This window comes from Neopelma chrysocephalum, unplaced genomic scaffold, assembly GCF_003984885.1.
Source record: "Neopelma chrysocephalum unplaced genomic scaffold, ASM398488v2 Primary Assembly neopelma1_62, whole genome shotgun sequence".
In the NCBI taxonomy this organism is placed as follows: domain Eukaryota; kingdom Metazoa; phylum Chordata; class Aves; order Passeriformes; family Pipridae; genus Neopelma; species Neopelma chrysocephalum.
The window spans coordinates 3,449,726-3,470,028 of NW_020897719.1; the positions used below are offsets into that span (position 1 = coordinate 3,449,726).

General features: G+C 39.2%; 1 protein-coding gene across 1 annotated transcript in view; it reads left to right on the forward strand.

Moving 5' to 3' along the window:
- The window catches only part of NELL2 (neural EGFL like 2), a 152,252-nt gene that overhangs the window by 57,180 nt on the left and 74,769 nt on the right, over positions 1-20,303 (forward strand). The window contains exons 10-12 of the mRNA XM_027682182.1: positions 7,691-7,782; positions 10,339-10,441; positions 13,434-13,562. Of these exons, the coding sequence (XP_027537983.1) occupies positions 7,691-7,782; positions 10,339-10,441; positions 13,434-13,562 (324 nt within the window). The remainder of the gene's footprint in view (positions 1-7,690; positions 7,783-10,338; positions 10,442-13,433; positions 13,563-20,303) is intronic.

The following is a 20,303-nucleotide window of genomic DNA, read 5'->3' on the forward strand; positions in this document are numbered from 1 at the left end:
AAGATGCCTCAAGGAACCCTCATTCCAGGGCTCAGATGAATTCTATAGAAGACTTTTCAGCAAGAACATGTAGGATAGATGAATTATGTTATTTCCTCATAGTAGTTGATAACAATATAGGAAACATGAGACGTAGGGGAAGGAATTTATTATTTTAGATTGACTCCTTGCCAACATGACTAAGCTGCCAGTTAATGTTGTTTGAGGTGGCTCACACTGTAGATGCTCTTAAGTGATTGTAAAAGCAGTGTAGAACCATGACTTTGTGTTTTAAATGTAATAGAGACATTTAGCTTTCCCAATGAATAAGAAATAACACACAAATAGCAGTTGATTCCTTACTATGATAAAATTTCAAATAAAATTTTCTTTTTTCAGCTGGGGAAGCAGAAGCAGATATATGCAGCTTTTCAACAGTGATTGACTGGAAAAATATATAGCAATATATTTTTTCAGCTTGAAGTTTTTGAATTGTTGAGGGACATGGCATGAAATGAGTCACGTCTTCAGCCTCACTGACTGCAGTATCAGCGAAGCTTGTGCTCTCCAGAAATGGAGCAAAGATGAAATAATGCCCAAATCCCTGCAAAGATAAATGAGAAAGGGGTGAGAGCAATGCCTAGTAATGATATGGCAGTCAAGAGAAATTCAGGAAAGGTGACGATTATCTCTGTGTATACTTCTAAGGATAAAACCACACTGTGGTTTTGCACTATGTAAGCTTGCAAAGTAGGATTAATGGGACTTACACAATGCCTAAGCCTTGATCTCTCAACAGTAGAAAACGTAATCAAGGAGATTCCAAGGAGGAGGTTGGAAAACTAAGTGAATGAGACAGGTTTGGGGGCTTTCTGTGTGTGCTAATTTTGGGCGAGTTTCCCCCCGCCAACAAACCAACATAAATGAACAAAGAATGCAGCAACATAGACTTAATTACCAGATTTAAACTGAACATTCATAATTACTGACAAATGTCACAAAACTTCAAGCCCCATCTGCCACTCATCAGGCAGTTGTGAATACAAGAAATTAAAGTGGTTTGAGGAGTTCACCAATGTGCTAAACTTTCTGTTTTCTCTTGGTGATAAGTCTGAGTCCGAATCAGCTTAGATACCACAGGGAAGTGTACAGGCATTCCTTATGGGAAGGCATACACAGTCTAGACAGTGAAGGTGATAAATACAGAAATGAGAAAATGTACTATATGACACCCTAAGAACTCAGCAAACGTAAGACAGGAGTTTACTGGGTAGTGGATTTTGCATGGACGTTTTAGAAAATGAAAAAAGAAAGTGTCGTTTGGAGGCCAGTGGGAAGAAAAAAAGGATTGTGGAAGAGAAGTAATGGTTTGACAAACTGTTGATAATTCATTGAGCAAACACAACAGCCAGTGAGCTCCTGAAAATTCCTTTTGCTGGATGAAAATGGAAAAGATGCCATGTCATGACAGCGTGTTAAATAATACTGCAGGGAATAGTTGTATTATCACTACATCTGTGTAAATGTAAGCAGACCTTGCTAATTATTTTTCAGACCCCATACACATACTTACCAGTGCAATATTTGATCACTTTCTGTATACAAATAGATCAAGGGTAGTCAAACTTCTGAGCAGGTGTTGTAGGCTTCCTGTTTCATCTTCTTAGGTGCCTGTGCTTTTAATAATATACATTATTTTAGGTACTGGGGGAATGGGGAAATTTGATGGCAAGAGGAAATGGTTGATGTAATACAACTGTAGATGAAATCCTACATAGGCAATAACTATCAAGATCCGGAACAACTAATCATCAGGTAATGTCTTGACTGTGACTCACTCTGTCGAATGAGAGGACTTAGGAAGATGAAAGATGATATGCTTCCCCAGAGAGATACCAATCACAAACTAATCAAAATATCCTGGGAAGCATCTAGCCAAGCAGAAATTAAATCTTCTCTGGACTTTTCCAATTACACAATACTAGTCCAGATGTTTGTGTTGCTGAAACATCTTTATTTTTGAAGGAAAATAAAGACAGGAAACTCCAGCATCATGGGATGTTAACTGGCTGTGACAGTTGCTGTTAGGAGACAGGAGGAACATTCTGTTCCACACTGCCTGGATGTGGGTTCCAATGTCTTAGGATGAAAGTGGGGCAGAAAAAAAGTTGGTAGCTTTGTCATTCTAGAAATCTTTCCAAGTATGCTCCATACTTACCTAATCAGACAATCTTAGTTTTTAGAAGCCTTCAGATAACTTGATGGAAATCTGCCCCTTGCTGTTTGTCAGGATGCCTCCTAGGTGGGCAGTGGAAGAGGAATGGGCTGGCAAGAGAGCAGGAAAGAGACAGAGGCATTTATGGCAGTATTGAGAGAAGAAAAGAAAGTGTGCACTGACAAATTTATACCATCGCTAAACCCACTGGTATCTGTTGTGTTAAATAAATACAGAGCCAGGGTACTGTTGTAGATGAAATGCCTTTGTGTTTTTGGCTAGGTTTTCATGAGTGAGAAGAGAAAACCCAAGTGACAGTGCTCCAATTTAGAGCTTCAGAATGTACCTTAGTTCTTGCTGCTTTTTAATGGAAGGAACTGCCCAAATATGGTAGAATCCTTCATGTTTTAGAGAACACTAATAGAAATAAAAAATCCAGGTAGTCTTTATTTTGATGATTTTAAGAATAAATATCCCTTTTTAAGAATAAATATCCCTTTTGAATGTAGTCAGTGAGAGCAGCAGTACATAAGAAGACATGCTTGAGTTTGTACTTAAGAGTTGTCAATTTATTTTCAATTAATTTTTTTCAATTGGGCATTTATTACTTGCTGGGTTTTCTCTCTTTTCTTAAACATAGTTTGGTCACTCTGTATAGACGGGTCCCTGATACCTGAGAGCTTTAAAATCTTGCTGACAAAGCCATAGCAAATTGCTTGGAATGTTTATTTAGGGGAGTTCAATGGATGAGATATAATTTTCTTAGCTGCCCAGTGGAAGTAAGGTCAAGTGAAATGGGAAGAATTCAGAGTTGCTGCTTGCCACTGTAGGGAAGAAATTCATGTGGCCAAAGTGCAACTGGAGTTGAAGCTGTTCAGAACTGGGGGGGACAATACAAAGAGTATTTTTTCTAATGTATCATTGGCCCGTTCTAGGATGAGGATGGTCATCTCACAAACAGGGGCAGATGCAAGGTGTCTCTGTCTTCAACATGGATGATTGACCAAGGGGGTCAGTGCCCTGAACTGGAGGACCTTGACTGTGAGAATGATCAACTCCCAGTCAACCCTGGAATTGCACAGGATCTGCTGCTCCAGCTGGATCCCTATAAATCTATGGGGCCTGATGAAATTCTTCACACAATCCTCAAAGAGCTGACTGATATCATTGCAAAACCTCTCTCGATGATTTTTGAGTGGTTTTGGGAATCCGGAGAGGTCCCAGCTGGTTGGAAGTTTGTCCTGATTTGTGAGAAGGGCAAGAAGGAGGACCCCGGAAACTACAGGTCTGTCAGTCTCACTTCAGTGGCTGATAAAGTTATGGAGAAGATTATTCTGGGAGGTATTGAAAAACACCTGAAAGACAATGCAGTCATTGGTCACAGCCAGCACAGCTTCATGAGAGGAAAGTCCTGCATCTCCAACCTGATTTCCTTTTATGACAAGGTAACCCACCTAGTTGATCAAAGGAAGCCAGTTGATGTCATCTTTTCATCTTTTTGGATTTCAATAAGGCTTTCGATACTGTCTCTCACAGGATCCTTCTGGACAAACTGTCTGGCACACAGCTGGATAAACACATGTGGTGGGTGAGCAACTGGCTCACAGTTCGAACGCAGAGGGTAACAGTGAATGGGGTAACACCTTACTGGTGACCTGTCACTAGTGAGGTCCTACAGGGCTCCATCTCGGGCCCTGTGCTCTTCCACATCTTCATAAATGACTTGGATGATGGACTGGAAGGGATACTAAGTAAGTTTGCAAAAAAATGGGAGGAGCCGTTAAGTCCCTCGAAGGCAGGGAGGCTCTGCAGAGAGACCCTAACAAATCAGAGGACTGGGCAATCACCAAACATATGAAGTTCAACAAGGGGAAGTGCTGGATTCTGCACCTGTAATGGGGTAACCCTGGATGTTCATACAGACTGGGGAATGAGATGCTGGAAAGCAGTGCCGTGGAAAGGGACCTGGGAGTCCTGGTCAATGTCAAGTTGAAGATGAGTCAGCAGTGCCCTGGCAGCCAGGAGGGCCAACCATGTCCTGGGAGGCATCAAGAAAAGCATCTCCAGTTGGTTGAGGGAGGGGATTGTCCCGCTCTGCTCTGCCCTGGTGCAACCTTACCTTGAATATTGTGTGCAGTTTTGGGCACCACAGCGTAAGAAAGATATTAAGCTCCTATAGGGTGTCCAAAGGAGGGCAACAAAGATGGTGAAGGGCCTCGAAGGGAAGCCATATGAGAAGCAGCTGAGGTTATTTGGCAGTTCAGCCTGGAGAATAGGAGACTGAGGGGAGACCTCAATGCAGTCTACAACTTCCTTGTAAGGGGAAGAGGAGGGACAGTTCTCTGTGGTGACCAGTGACAGGACCTGAGAAAATGGCCTTGTAGTGGGTTGGCCCTGGGCAGATACAAGGGCTCCAGCACGCGTACGGTTGTCAGCAGCAGCCATCAGAGACAATGAGTGCCTCTGGTCCTGCTCCTTGCCTCAGCTTTTATATCTGGGTTGACGTCATATGGTCTGGAATATCCCCTTGGTCAGTGTGGGGCAGCTGGCCTACTTGTGTCCCCTCCCAGGATCTTGCCCTCGATTGAAGAAGGAATGTTACAGTGCTGTGCTCAGCAGTAGCCAAAACGTGGGTGTATTATCAACACTCCTCTAGCTCCCAATGCAGAGCATGGCACTGTGAGGGCTACTGTGGGGAAATAAATTCCAGCTCAGCCAGACCCACCACAGGCCTGAAGTTGTGTCAGGGGAGATTTAGGTTAAATATTAGAAAAAGGTTTTTCACCCAGTGGGTGGTTGGATACTGGAATAGGCTCTGCAGGGCAGTGGTCACAGCTCCAAGCCTGACAGAGTTCAGGAAGCATTTGGATGATCCTCTCAGGCACATGGTGTGACTCTTTGGGTTGATCCTGAACAGGGATAAGGGTTGGATTTAATGATCCTTGTGGGTCCCTTTCAACTCCACATATTTTGTTATTCTGTCATGGCCAAGTGTTGTGGTTGTGGAGGTGGGAATGTGAACACTACTTGAAATTTCTGGGACTCACACAGGCAAATGTCTTGAAACATGCACTCCACTGCCATGTTCTAACCCTTGAGAGTCTTTGAGTATATGAAGATACATGGGAAAGGGCCAAGGGCATTCTGGGCAAAGCCATCTCTCACAAACACAGACTTTCTAAGTTTTCCTTGTTTCTAAGGCTTTATGGAAGAGAGCTGATTTTCTTGTGGAAAGCATTTGTGATACTGTGTCACTGCATTACAATGGTTTTGTGTGCCAAGACTTCCAAAGGCTGTTGGTGGAATAAAAAAATAACTTTTTGATTCCACACTAGGCTGGATGTGTTCCCTTGATGGCTCTTCTGTGTATGTTATTTTCTGCGTTTCTTTGAAGAATCAGAGGTTTGTTGCTGTTAATAAGGAGACTGGACTTTGAGGCAGTTTGGGTAATTTTTTTTTAAGATGTCTGTGTCATCTTACTCATATGTTGAGAATATTTTGGCTTTAGGAGTGTGTATTTAGGAATGTGTATTTTCCTCCAAGATAGAATGACAGTGATTTTGATATATTTTGCCTTTCCTGTGAACAGGCATAGTCTGCCTGTTGGGAACATGAGGATGTGTTAACAGTTCATTGCCATTGTGTGGTCCTCGGGTATTGCTGTACTTCATTTTTTCCTGTCACATGTAGTTGTTCTTAGAAGCTTCAAATGTATGGGGCAAGGAAGAGGGTTTAATATATGAATATTTCAGTTTAGTGTCATGGACTTTAACGCACAGAAAGTGATATATATGACTGGATGATTGTCTTGTCCTTTCTGGATTCACAATCTCTTAGTCCCTGGTAAAGATTTATATAGAATTTTTTCATATACTTCCTTCTAGAAGAACTTGTTTTCTGGGACAGGAAAGAGATACTGTATTGAGGTTTTTTGACTCTGACTTTTCTTTGTGGATGTTGTACAAAATTCCTCCTTCTATTAACCCTAGGACTCCCCTCTAGACTCTCCCCTTTGGCTCTTTTCTACACTTTCTTTATTAAGTCTGACTTTAAACTCTGCTGTTCATGGGATTTAAAGTGTTGTAACATGCTGGGATATTAATTCTTGAAAGTGCTGTGCAGGCTTATATCACACAAGATACTTCATATTTTATAAGGTATAACTCATATTTTTGAATTTAAAAAACCATTTTTGTTGGTGTACCTATCACTTCTTTTTCAACATCAGTTACAAAATTTTACTTTTTACATGCTGACAAAGTAATAAGAAGGATCTTCAAGTTAAAAAAAAGTAAAGCAGAAATGAAAATAACAGGAGTAATGATAATTAATATAGGTCATGCAAAGTAAAAACATACAAAAAACTCCATTCTTGTACTTTTAGATATTTCAAAATGTCTAGAAGTTGTAGTCTGTTTTAGCAGAATAAGTAAATCTCTCTGTCAAAGTATAATTGATTTGCGTCTCCAAATCAATGATTAGCAAATTAGACCTCTAACATGTAATCTAGAACTTGGAAGTTGTAACCTACTCCTGTTATTTCATGATTATGGTTACTTGATGAGCCTTGACTGTGTCCTAAGCAACAGAGACAGACATCTGATTTTCTGTACCTAGCAGTTATGTTACTCAGCCTTTATACTTTGCATAATGTAGTTGCAGTAATGGACCCATTAAAAACAAAAAAAGCAAGACAGTTTGCTGTGAAGATCTTTTATGTAACTTTTAAGTACTGAATAGGAACTTTAGTGAGCAATCCAGTATGAGCTGTGTCAGCATGCAGCTGTAAAACTCGGTGCTACCAGAGCACAGGAATGGCACCAGGCCAGGTCATGGTATAATAAACACCAATCCTAGGGATATCATTGTCATTTGATCACGGGAGACTTGAGTCAGTTCCTGTACAGAAAATTCATATACTCTAATATACTTCAGCAATAATGGTAAATAACTAAGATAATCAAGATACAAATACATAATGTTTAAATGAATGTGTGGGGTGATGAAACATCAGAGGGCTGTCATAACAAATAAACATGTGGTTTCAGTGATCAACCTTCATCGTGTAACTTTCCTCTTCAAGAAACTAATTATCTATTCATGCCCTGGCACTGCTCTCACAGCTCCATCTTCCTGTGCACTCCTGAGCTGTGTTGCAGGCAGTCATAGCTTCCTTAGTGTCACCTGAGACACATCTCTTCTGCTGTCTCAGTAGCTACCTGTACTGCATATTTCTTCAGTATCCTTCACCTTCTACTTATGTGTGCTTTTCTGGTTATTTTTGTGGGTTTTTTTCTCCTCTGATTTTTTTTTTCTTATGATATACAAGAGTCCTAGGATGGGTTTAGAATATTCTTGCAGCCAGTTCAGTCTTCTCATTTTGAAATGGAGTTATCTTTAAGAAAATGTATCAGTTCTATAAACAGAGTGCCAACACTTTTATACAAAATCATTGTGTTGTTTTTTTTTTTTATTTTTTTTTATTTTTCTCTGAAGCGGTGTGTGTATTTGAAGGCAGAACCTACTTTGAAGGACAAAGAGAAACTGTGTATTCAAGCTCAGGGGACTGTGTTCTCTTTGAGTGCAAGGTAAGAATACTGTTGATGGAAAAAAATTCTTGCATGTTAGAATTATCAAAGTCCCACTGAAAGAAACTTTTGAAATGCAGACAGGTCTACCTTTAGAAGTGACAACAGAAAAGACATTTAATAGGTCCTGTGTTTATTTTGTCTCACTGAGTTCCACATAAAATTTTGCAAATAAATTTACTTTGCATAGCTGGAAGCTTTGATGATGCAGCTTGACAATCAAGCAGCATTCTTTCCTCCCTAGATATCATCTCCATGATCAGCAGCAGACTACCTTATGTTTCCACGTGCAGTGTTACTGTTTAAAATTATGTGCTCATGTGTAAGGGGGGCATAATTTGGAATTCAGGATAATTCTTAGAGGAAAATCTAGAGAAAAAAGAAGCAAAAGAGCTGATACACTAGGTGTCTGGTATTTCTAGTCATGGAAATGGGGCAGGGTTACGTTTTTTATTTGTAAACAGAACATGCTTGTTGCTGAGTCAGTCTTGCCGTGCTGCCTGAATAGAGCTGCTCTTCAGGGCATAAATGCACTTTAAGGGCAAAATATACCTCAGGGACAGCTGTGGCTTGAGAATTGCACAAACTGCTGCAGTGGGTTGCATGTTGTGTCTCCAGGGGAGGGATGGGGAAGAATCATGTCTAGTTAGAGAGCTGCATGCTGTGGAGTGGAGTTGAAAACCTGAACACACATTTCTAGGGCAGAGAAAAAGAGGGGAGCAACTGCTCTGCTCATGCAGCTCTCAGACCAATTTCTGGAAATCTCAAACATTTTCATACAGTTGTTAAAAAGTGTGTTTTACAAAGAAGAACTGGGGACGCTAGTCTTACTGTTGTTGATTTTAATCTTTGTGAGCTTACTTCCTGCACTAGGTGCTTTGAAACCCTTTTGAGAATGGAAAGGAGAAACTGCCCAGAAATAATTTTTGATTCAGTTGTAGGCTTTTCAGGGCTGTGAGCCCATATTTTGAATATGACACCTGAGACATGAATTCCCTGATTAGTCAATGGATATAATTAACAATCATCAAAAGTTATGTGAGGTTGCCTTGTGTTTCTTACAGCTAGCAATTGCGATACTGTATGAAAAAAATGCCTCTGTTGGCTGGGCTAGTCTGTGTTTTGCTGATTAGACCTGTTTGCTGGTAGGCTGCCTCACTGTCCTGGTAGAAATAGTAAGCAGCAACTTTAGCTGATTGAAGTGTTGCTTTTTCAAGGCCAAGAGATATTAATAGGAATGGCACAAGTACTGATTTTATGCTTGAAGTCTTATACTGATGTTATCAAGGCAACGTCCTTTTTGTCTGCACGTAATTAGAAACATCATGTTTTCTTTTGTTTGTCTGCTGCAGTTGTGCATGCTATAGCTGTGCACTTTTCTGTTTGAATATTATAAATAAGTGAATGAAAAATTATCTTCCAAATTAGAATTTATAGAAGAATTAAATGCAATCCAGACTACCCTGATTGATATTTCTATCAAAGGTAAATTTATCTTGTGGGATTGCCTGGTTTTGTTTGTCCTGGTGTAAAGCACATCTGTGGTTGGTTTGCTTTACTGTATTATCAGATTGAGGTGGTTTCTCTGTCAAGACTGTTGAAGGTAAAGTCTGAAGTTTTGATGTTGGCCATTGTGTTCATGTTCATCTTTATATTTCATGCTTAAAGAGGATTTAAAATTAAATGCTAGACCCACAATAATAATAATAATACTAAAAATAATACATGCAATGGCATATGCATGATTTTAGATGCTTTCCTTGCATGCAGAAATGCAGGGTCCTGAGTTCATTGAGCTCTTATTTTAACTAGATTGTTTATTTTAAGGCAGATGCCTCTAAGGAACATGCTGTTGTTTGCCTTGTTTTCTTTCTTTGCCATATCATGACTAGAGCACTGCAAAACACATTATTTAGGTCCTAAAGGTGGCACATTTGTGGTAGCCAGATTGCTAAGGCAATCATTTTGTGTGGTCATACTGCAGTGACTTCATGTGACCTGCACTGAGTGCCTGAAGATATTCAGATACCATCTTGTGGTATTGTACATTTCCAGATGCCTGATGAAAACTTAGCTGAGAAACCCTCTCTTTCCTGATAGGGACTCAGTGCCAGTTTCCTTCAGTGTTACTACCACAGCAGTGAGAACAGAGATATTCCAGTTTGATTTTACTTGCTGTATAAATAACAAGCTTCTTTAGAGTATTCATTATGAGGACCCTTGATTCTGGAATCTACTGCCTCAGTTTTTGAGAAATAATTGTTACTCTTTCAGGCATAATGTTAAGAGAAACTTCTGAGGCAAGTTGCTTGACAGATAAGATAAGAGAAGAATGAGAGTTGTTGCCACACTTTTGCTTCCTTGAAAAGGTTTGAGTATAGGGGAGTTCCTGATGCTTCTATTGTGCTATGTTATCCTCTCAAATGGTTTTTGAAGGTATCTGGAGTTTGGACTAGACAGCTTTTTTTGGTATGTTACAATGCTAAAACTCCACTAAAGTTATAATTTTCTTTATTTCCTATCTCACAGTATTAATCAATTCCCTCACTTTAACAGGACCACAAAATGCAGCGTATTCCGAAAGACAGCTGTACAGCTTTGAACTGCCCAGAATCTCAGCAGATCCCCTTATCTCACAGTTGCTGCAAAATCTGTAAAGGTAAGGTAATAGCAGGATATATATAAGCTCAGTGAGCAGGACACATATAAGCTCAGTGTAATTTTCCATTCTTATAGATTATATAGACTTTGTTCCTGATAATTTTGAATAGGACACTCATATGCATGATATCACTGTAAATCTTAGGAAGCTGAATAGGTAACAACTGCACTGTGTGATCTGAAAATTGTTTGTAAAATGCCTAGTAGTGTAAATTCTGTGAAACATTTATGTGTTTTATTCCAGCCAAAAATGAGTGCAAAGTCAAAGAAATCATATATATAATTAGTGATTTAATACCCATCACCCACTCCAGTGTCCAAACAAAATGGGATTGGATTAATATCCATGTTCACCTGCATCTTTCTGAGGTGCTTTGAGATTTCTCTTTCAAAGAACTGTTCATGCTATGCAGTTCTTCAAATACTTGAGTAACTTGTTTACCTGTTTGTGTTTGTAGTCTGGATCTATAAGCAGGAGCTTTAGGGAATAATTTCGTATGCTGCATATGCTTTTTGTGTTACGCCCAGTCTGATCCTTACCAAGGGACAGAGGTATAGGAAGTGCTCTGTGTCCTTGGCCCTCTCTTTTGATCTGGACTTATACTGGTATCTTCAAAGCTATGAGCAATTGCATGTTGAAGTGACTACGTCTGTTTCTTCTATAGCTAAATAAGATGAATTGATACCTGGCATGAAAGATGATGTTAGACTCTTGGACTGATTTTAGGTATACTTCAGTGAAAGTAAGACTGCAGCTATAGTTGTTTCTGTGCTACTCAGCGCAAACATGAAGGTTATGATTAATGACATCAAGCCGAGAGATAAGAAAGAAAAAAGAATTTAAGAGGAGATAGGTCTTGCAGTCTGTCCCAGTCAAAAAGGATTTTTTAATGATAATTTTCTATAAAATCTTCAGTGGCTTAGAGAAAATTCTGTTTCTTGTGCCTGGTGTAGCTGGAAAATATCTTTTGATTGAGTGCTTTCTGAACGTTTTCAATCCTCCCTGAACTGTGCTAGCTTGGCCTCTTATGAGCTGAGGATCTTATTCTTTAAACAAGAAGTTGCTGTAGGCTGTTATTTAGCAGCCTGTATTTTGCTTATTAATACAGCTGCTGCATAAGTGTCGAGAATCTTAAGAATACCAAAAAATCAGTAAAAAAGCCCTCACCGTTTCTGGATGACCTGTATCCTTTCTTTGGTGACAGGTATCTTCTTAGTTAGTTAATGCCAAAATCTGATACAATCCAATACAGGCCAGGAAATCCAGAATATTACTTTGCTGTGAACTCAGGATTCAATGGGAAGGAGAAAAAAAGGCAAAGAGTAGATGTTGCTATGGCCAGAGGTTGCTCTTGACACATACACACACACTTCTGCTGTCATCAAGGAGTATTGAAGACCCTCTAACACAGTAAAAGGGTAGAGCATTTTGCTCCTTAATGTCCTGTGTTAGATACCAGCAGTGTGGTAGCTGTGGTAGTAACATTACCTAAGCATATCTATAGAGGGACAATCCACAGCAGGAAAGAGAGAAAGAAAAACATTAGGCTCTCATCACAGTAGGTCTGTGATGTTTCCAACATGACCATGTCACTGAGTCTCAATACCAAAACGTTCTGCCTTTACAGGCTCTTCTGTTTCCTTGTCTTATTTTGCTTTGTTCCTGTGGCTTCACACTGTTCCTGAGCTGTCCAAGTGCAAAAGACCACTTTGACCTGATCCCCACGCACTCTGTACTTCTTGGAGTGCTTGTTTAACTAAGCTTCTGTGAGGTTAGGGGAGGAAGCTCTTTCACAGCAAAGTATGAAGAAGAAACCAGGTGGAGTGATAAAAATAATAATCTTTACTGCTAAAAAATACTTTTTTTCTATTTTGCAAGAGTCTTGTGTTACAGCCTGATTCCAGCTTGCATTCTGTAGCTGTTGCTGTTATACCACTCCTGGTTCCCTGAGCCTGACCCATATTCCCCAGTTCTCCCATGGTTTTGGGAGAAGAAAATAGTTATTGAAAAACAGTACTGTTGCTTGACCAATTACAATACTTCAGTGAAAGAAGAAAACTTGAAACAAATGAAATTAACGATAAAACAATGAAGAAGACAAGCTCCACACCTTTATATACAGATGTGGAAACTAGAAGCTTCAAGTCAGTTACTACAACCAGCTAGATTTCAACACAATAAAGGATGATTTAATGGTGTTCAGCAACATAGCATCATTAAATTTCATGAGAGCAAACAGAATACATTTTAAAGAAAACCTACTGAGTTTCCAACCTGGAAAAGAACTTCATAATCTTAAAAATATTTAATTAAGATGCAATGAAAAATGGTCACAGTAAAAAGGAAAAGAAAAAATAGGAAAATAGGAAATAGGGATGGCTGAAAGGTGAGATTTTAAAAATAAAGTTCTCTGGAATGGAAAGGATGATGCAATAAGGGAAGAGTATTCAGTCAATGGAGCTTGAAAGGAAGAGATAAGGGGAAGAGTAAAGCAAAATAAGTCAATGTTAATCAAAGACTTCTGGTTAAATGTGGAAGGATTTTACAAATACACCTGGGAACAAAAAATGCTAGGAAAAAAGTAATCCCGCTAATAAGTGAGATGCTGAGTGTCCAAAGCTATTGAGCTCTTTTATAAATGTTCAAACAAAAAAAAAATGACAAGAAATATATAATTAAGATGTGTCCTGTAAAAATACTTAAGAATGACAAGGAGACAGTAAGGGGATTTAAGCAAGCCAGCTATCCAGCTGCTTCAGATCAATGCCATAACCTGAAATTGAATTGAAGACCTAGAAACGGTCTGTTCTTGTGGCCTTTACTACTCCTTTCATCCATTTCATGCTTGGTACAATTTATTTTACTATATCTCACAGACAATAGAAAGGTATTCTTTGACCTAACAGAAAAAGATAGAACTGTCTTTGACAGGAATGTTTTATAATCCCTGGATTCTTTTTAATCCTCAATCATGCTTGTTTCTATACAGGCCATGACTTTTGCACTGAAGGACATAACTGTATGGAGCATTCCGTCTGCCGAAACCTAGACGACAGAGCTGTCTGTAGCTGTCGAGATGGCTTCCGAGCACTTCGAGAAGACAATGCCTACTGTGAAGGTAATACTTTGTACAAATGCTTAGCTCTGTTGTTTAAATTACTTTGGAATGAATGTGCTGGTTCATAAGTTGTCAAAGGGATAGACCTATTCAGCGCAATGAATTAGGCATGCAACATGTTGATCAACTAATCTCTTCAATTAAGTTCTTAAAAAAAAATAAAAAACCTGATCAGCATGGAGGTGACCAGTTAATATGACTGAGGTCTTGAATTAGAAACATGCTTCTATCTTCTCTGTGGTGACCAGTGACAGGACCTGAGGGAATGGCCTGAAGTTGTGTCAGTTTTAGGTTGGATATTAAAAAAAGGTTCTTGCTCCAGAGGGTGGTTGGGCACTGGCACAGGCTTCCCAGGGAAGTGGTCACAGCACCAGGCCTGACAGAGTTCAAGAAGCGTTTGGGTGATCCTCTCAAGCACGTGGTGTGACTCTTGGGGCTGGTCCTGTGTGGAGCTAAAAATTGGACTTGATGATCCTTGTGGGTCCCTTCCAACTGGGCATATTCTGTGGTTCTGTGATAGAAAATTTTTCCTTTTTTTTCCATGATATTCAGATACTCAGGCAATCTAAAAGTCAACCATTTGAAAAACGTAAGAGTATAACAGTTAGTTTCTTTTTTCACTGCTGCCTGTTTCTGTTCTCTCTCCCCAGGAAGTAAGAAATACTAGACTAGTATTGTTAATCACACTGAGTAAAGATTTATTATTTGAATTGCTCTTATGGTATCAGGGAGCAACAAGCCACTTAATAAGAAGAGAATCATCTTTACAATCGAGCATAATCAGGTGAAAAAACCCCATCCCCACTCCAGCAGCAAAAGCCAAAGTCCACTTCACAGTTTCTTAGTGTTTGTGCTAACTGTTGCTGTTCCTCATGAAAACCCTGATTCTGCAAACATATAATGCCAGTGTGCTGTCAGGCCATTCTTACCATGAAGCTTAAGTGCTGGCAGCAGAATGGGCTTTGACTAATAAGCAGTTTGGTTCAGATAAAATTGAAAGTCAAGCATCAATGAGTAGAGTTTAGGGTACTCTGCAGTCCCACCTAATGCCTGCATTGTTCTCTGGTGATGCACAATAAATGGGAAGAATCAAGGCCTTTTAAAGTTGTTCCTTTGGCTGAACTGTGACAAAGTTAATGCCTGCAGCTTGCTTGAGTTAGTAGCTGTGTTAATGTCAGTGGGAATGCTCATCTGTAGATTTAAATTTGAGAATTCGTGTCTGTTTTCAGGAAAGGAGTGTATCATTAATTCTGCTTCATATACATCTCTACTTAATGTTTATGGTAAGCTTTCTGATTGAAGCCGGTTTTGAGAATTAGAACTAAATATCATACAGAAACAAATCCCTTGCCCCTCATCATGTTCCAGCAGGCATCTGACATCAGGACCTGCTGTATAACTTTGAGCATCAACCACTTTTTATCCCATAGCCCCTGGAGACTATGCTGTGGCTTAGGCTCTGGATTTGCGTTTCTGGGAACTCACAAGCCGTTTCCTGTTTGAGGAGATCACTGTAGCAATGGAGTTATGGTGAAATCAGGTGCTTTGAGAAGATTTTTTCTGTGGCTCTATTGTCACTCCTCTGAATGAAAGCAGAAAAACAAAATATGCCTTCTTAGTGATCTTCGGGTCACTCAAATTAGTCTGTTGCTTTGTGTGGAAATTCCCAGGCATGCCATAAGCCAAAAAAAAAAAGCAAAGAAGTTTTTTGATCAACATTGGGGGTGAAATGTTTGATGAGGACAAAGTAGATTATCATATGTGAGGCCGATGGATTTATATTTTAAGTACATTTACCAGTTTGTGCAATACAATATTTCAATATGATGATTTTTTGAAAAGATTTCTTGGACCCATTGCTTCTGTATAGGTAAATAACATTGTTTCTGGATGGTAATTATCAATCTGCTTAACTGCTTTCAGAGGATGGGTGTAAGTGAATGTGCTGGTTTAAAAGTTAACCAGCAAGGCAAAATGAACTCAATTCAAAAGAGAGATTTATAAGTCAGAATAACAATTTATTAAAATAATGCAATAAGTACAATTATACAGACAGACAATTGGTTTTAATCCACAAAACCCAAATGTACAAACCCAGCACCCTGGGGTATGAACAAAAGTGGTGTACCTTGGCCCACCCCCCGAGTCCAAAGCAAAGGGAGAGGGAATAAACCTGCTGGTGGGAGAGCTGCTGCAGTCTGGTCAGAAGTGGTGATTGCAGTCCAGTCGAGGGTGGTGGTCTCAGCCTGGTTGGGAGCAGCGGTGGTCTGCTGTCTTCCTCTGGGTCCCACGAGAGAGAGCCCCAAGGCTCTGAAACTCCCAGTTATATACTCTCCAGTTCAGGCGGGAGTGCTCAGTCCCTCCCTCAGAGTAGGGAATTCCATAAAAGGGCATGTGGATGCTCAGTCCCTCTTATCAGAGCGGGGAATTCCATATAAGGATATCAGAGCGGGGAATTCCATAAAAGGGTACAGGAACATCTTCCCACCTTGCAGGCCTCTACTGACAGCAGTTTTTGGGAAATGGCATGGAGGCTATAGAATACACAGTTTTGGGTTACACCCATCCAGGGATGAATTGGTCCCAGCCGTTCTAACCAGGACAGTGAATAAAAGCTTGGGACACATTATTTACAAAGAAATAATAATTTTCCATATTACTGTGTTTGAATGCATTAAATTCTCACTTAAAAATGTTCCTTTTCCAGGAACACTTGGTCTCATTGAAGCTAAGGGGAGTAAGTTCCATTAAGAAGATGTGCCAGTGTGAGCAAAGCTCAGGAGGTTGGGTTCCTTCCATAAGAGGTTCTCCCAGCCAAGGGTGAAGCTACCTCAGCAGGAAAAACAGCGTGGCTTTGCTGCTGGTTACGTGCTGTAGCTGCAGTGTAGGCACCACACTTAACTATGCACAGCTGGTACATGGGTCCAGACCTGGCCATGACTGTCCATCCCTGACTATGAGGGTCATGTGCTGGTAGGACTGAAAATAAGGTTACAACTTGAAGCTTTAAGATTGTTTTTATGGAAGAGAAGGGACAGGGGATTGAAAGATCCATGCTTCTTCAGAGTTGGGCTTTTAGTATTGTAACCGTTTTTCCAGTCCAAATATCTCTTTGAGCATTGAGGTTTTTTATTTCTGGAAAGTGACTCTTACCTTATTACTAAACTAAGTAACAGAGAAGGGCACAATAGCAATAGTGTAACACCAAGTCTTTTTAGAGTCCTGTGCCTCGGCTTGAAAGGTTGAAACAGTCCCAACCTCCCTTTCTCAGCAGATGGCCTTTCTTCACTCTGACATTATTGTGGCTTTAATTGCAAGCAACATCATGTGTAGAAATGTCAAGTAAACACAAAGGCTTTCAGAGAAGGCTTCTTGTAGTGGTTGGAGCCCATAGGTATGAGAGCTGTTTCTATGTTTGCACTTCACAAACTTCAAATATTTTACAAAATTGCATGTCACTGGTTCTGTGTTAGAGCCAAATTTCACTAAATACAATCCTGATTTGTGCCTCAGCACTGTTAAAATTCAAAGAATAAACAGAAGTAATGATGGTCCCATTGGCAGAACTTCTCCTTAAGGTAGAAGAACAAATATAAAAGTATTCAAAGCTGGGTTCAGTGTGGGTCTGGAAAAGCTGCATAAATTTCATCTGAATGGTGGAAGGCTTTGGCTTCTGTCCTAGAAAGAACTTATGCTTTTCCAAAGCTGTGTGATGTCCCTAGATACTGTTATGGTAGATAACTTTCTGTTTTATAAATGTAGCATTTGTTAATATTTATGTCACAATTAGCTTTCCCTTGGAGGACTGTGTAAAGCAATAGTTAAAGAACTGGGATTTCTTCATTTACTTGCTGTAAGCCTTATTCCAAATACTTTGAAATCTATTTTTTGCCTCAGGTTATTATGAAGTTTCAGATACTTTGTGGGCAGGTTTGGTATGGATTATGCTGTGCTGCCCAGATGTAGGTGCTTTTAAATATAGCATCCTTGGTGTACAACCTAACATGAACATTTTACAAAAACAGATGTTCTGATGAAGTGTAATTAGTTTTTCCCAAAGCAACACCTGCAGTAATCTCAAACGATGATCACCCTCCAATATATATTGCAAATAGTGTTTAAGGCCCACTACATTTATGATGGTGGAGTTACGCTGAAAGGGTTTTTAAGGATAAAATTTGTGACTCTTGGCTACCAAGATATCCTGATGCATCTAGTGGAGTATATTTCATCTATTTCTGTGCAAAATCTGATATCACTTCAGAAGTGTTGCTAAGGATTGCTGGTTAAATGGCGAGGAGAGCAGGCTTAAGAAAGAAGACAGGAGAATGCAGTATTCTTTTTGTAAAGACCAAGACAGAATATGACCTGAGGAAACCGAGTATTTTGCCTGGTGCAGAGGCCATTTTACATCACATACTGATTTTGGCCACAATAGAGTTATTTTTCTTCACAGCAGTCTGTATGGTGCTGTGTTTTAAGTTTGTGACATCATTCTCAGCAGTAAAAACAGATGTACTCTTTCTGGGGTGACTGTTGTTTAGACACTGGTTGGGCACCAATCTGCTGGTGGGAGCTGGAGAGTGATGGCCTTTGAATCACTTTTTCCCCCTTTTCCCCCCTTCACTTATTAAATGGTCTTTATCTCAACCCATGAGTTTTTTCTCACTTTTGCTTTTTCATTATGTCCTTCATCCCACTGGACAGTGGAGTGAGGAAGCAGCTGGTGGATGCTAAGTTGCTGACCAGGGTCAACTCTTTAGCCATCACAAATTTACCTTATGGGTGTGTGGATCGTAATGTTTATTTTTTGATATTTGGAAATATATCTGTACTAGTTGCACAGTACACAACATAGCTAACTTAACAGTTTGGGATCATGTAGTAATATTAAACAAGTTTTTGTGAAACCATTTTCCATTTATATTCTGATTTATCCTTTTTCCTAGGTAACTCTTGTAGCTTCTCTGCTGTTGACATGCTGTTGTCATGTTTGTCCCAGTTTCAAGTGTAGCAGATGAAATTAGACCAAAGACTGAGTGACTTTGCCTTGGGAATTGCATCAGCTTCACTGATGACTGTTCCTTGAGGGGAGAAGGTTTTCAGTTAATAAATCTGCTTTTGAATAAGCTGGCTTGATTTGAATCATTGTCAGTGGAGGGAAGTAAGCAGTCTAATAGGATAAATTGTCTGTTTCCAGAGATGTTTAAAGCATGTCAGAAATGCCACTTAGTTGGACCTCATCAGGCTTCCATTAGCTCAGAGTTGTATGTTCTCATTCTGTTTGGAAAGACTTACTGATTTATCCCTGTGGTTGCATAAAATTTCTAATGCATTATTCAGCCCTCCTCCCCAACAATATAAGGATTACACTTCTTCACTTACCTAATTACCTAATCTTACTGTTAGTCTTATTGGTTTTAACTACTGGATTACAAAAATAAATTACGTTTTCAAAATTAATATGACTTCACAGATTGCAGTGACAAGAAAAAAATCTTTTAAGAGATAAATAGTAATAATCAAATTGCAGTAGGATATGTGTTGCATTGTATTGGCCAAGTACAGTTATCAACAACGTATTTTTTGTTAAAGTAGGTGTAATATTGGTAAGAGTGTAAGTAATGGAGATAAACCCCAGGGTATTAAAATATATTCTATTAAGACCTCTGGGTCTTTAATAACCAATACTGGGCTTTTTGCTAGCTTTTCTGTCTTCATGGTATGCACTGTATTTTTTGGGTGAGAGTCCTACATAGGAACTCTACAGTACTGTTAGTTTTGTGAACCTGGGAAGGTTACCTAAGCTTCTCCCTTCATACGTAAATTCTTTTTTGTAACTGAAATGTGACAATAGTATGACATATAGCTAAGAAACAAAGATTTCCATCTTCATCAACTGGCAGTGTTTGATTCATTACCTTGTCATTTGGGGTTGGATTGGAAAACTAATCAAGCAAAAAGAAAAACTTTTGCTCTAGGAGGGCAGAATGTTATTTCCAAATTTCTATTAAAAACTAATTAAATATTATTACTATTAAAATGGAACATTAATATTAAACAGAATTATGTATTATCAATTATTAATATTTTTTCTCATCAAAGGCAGCATCATCTTATTTCCATTATTATGTTGCTGAGAAATCTAAATATGAAGAATTATCTAGACAAGAATTATCAAGTTTTAATGTATCAATGTGTCAGAGTGGGGCAAATCCTTCTTGTCTGCCATGGCTCTAATTCAGGAAAATAATAAAGCATATTCCTGACTTAAAGTGTACAAGTAGTGTCCTTCATAGCAGTTTATAAAGCATGGTGCATATTGGGGTACAGATAGTTCCACCACTTCTACATGTACAAATTGCAGGAAGTGATTTAGTGTTATTAGATTTTATTTACTTTTACAGGAATTACGTTCAGACTGATTCTATCATCCACCCATATCCGGGACTGACAGTGATTTTACTACAATTAAAAACAAAGCTGAAACTAGTCACATAAAGGGACCTTCTTGAAAAATCTTTTAAACTCCTCTGTGCTACTTGTTCCTGGTAAGGAGAGGCATTATTGTACTGAGAGCAGCCCTTTTCCACCAGCATTAAAAACATATGATTCATTTTGGTTTTAAATGAGAAATTAAGGTTAAAGTTTTCATATATTAATTAAATCTGCAACCTGTGAGGAAAAGAGAAAAGAAACCAAATCCTTAGTTTTGTTCTTGTTTTCCTTTTGCTTATTGCT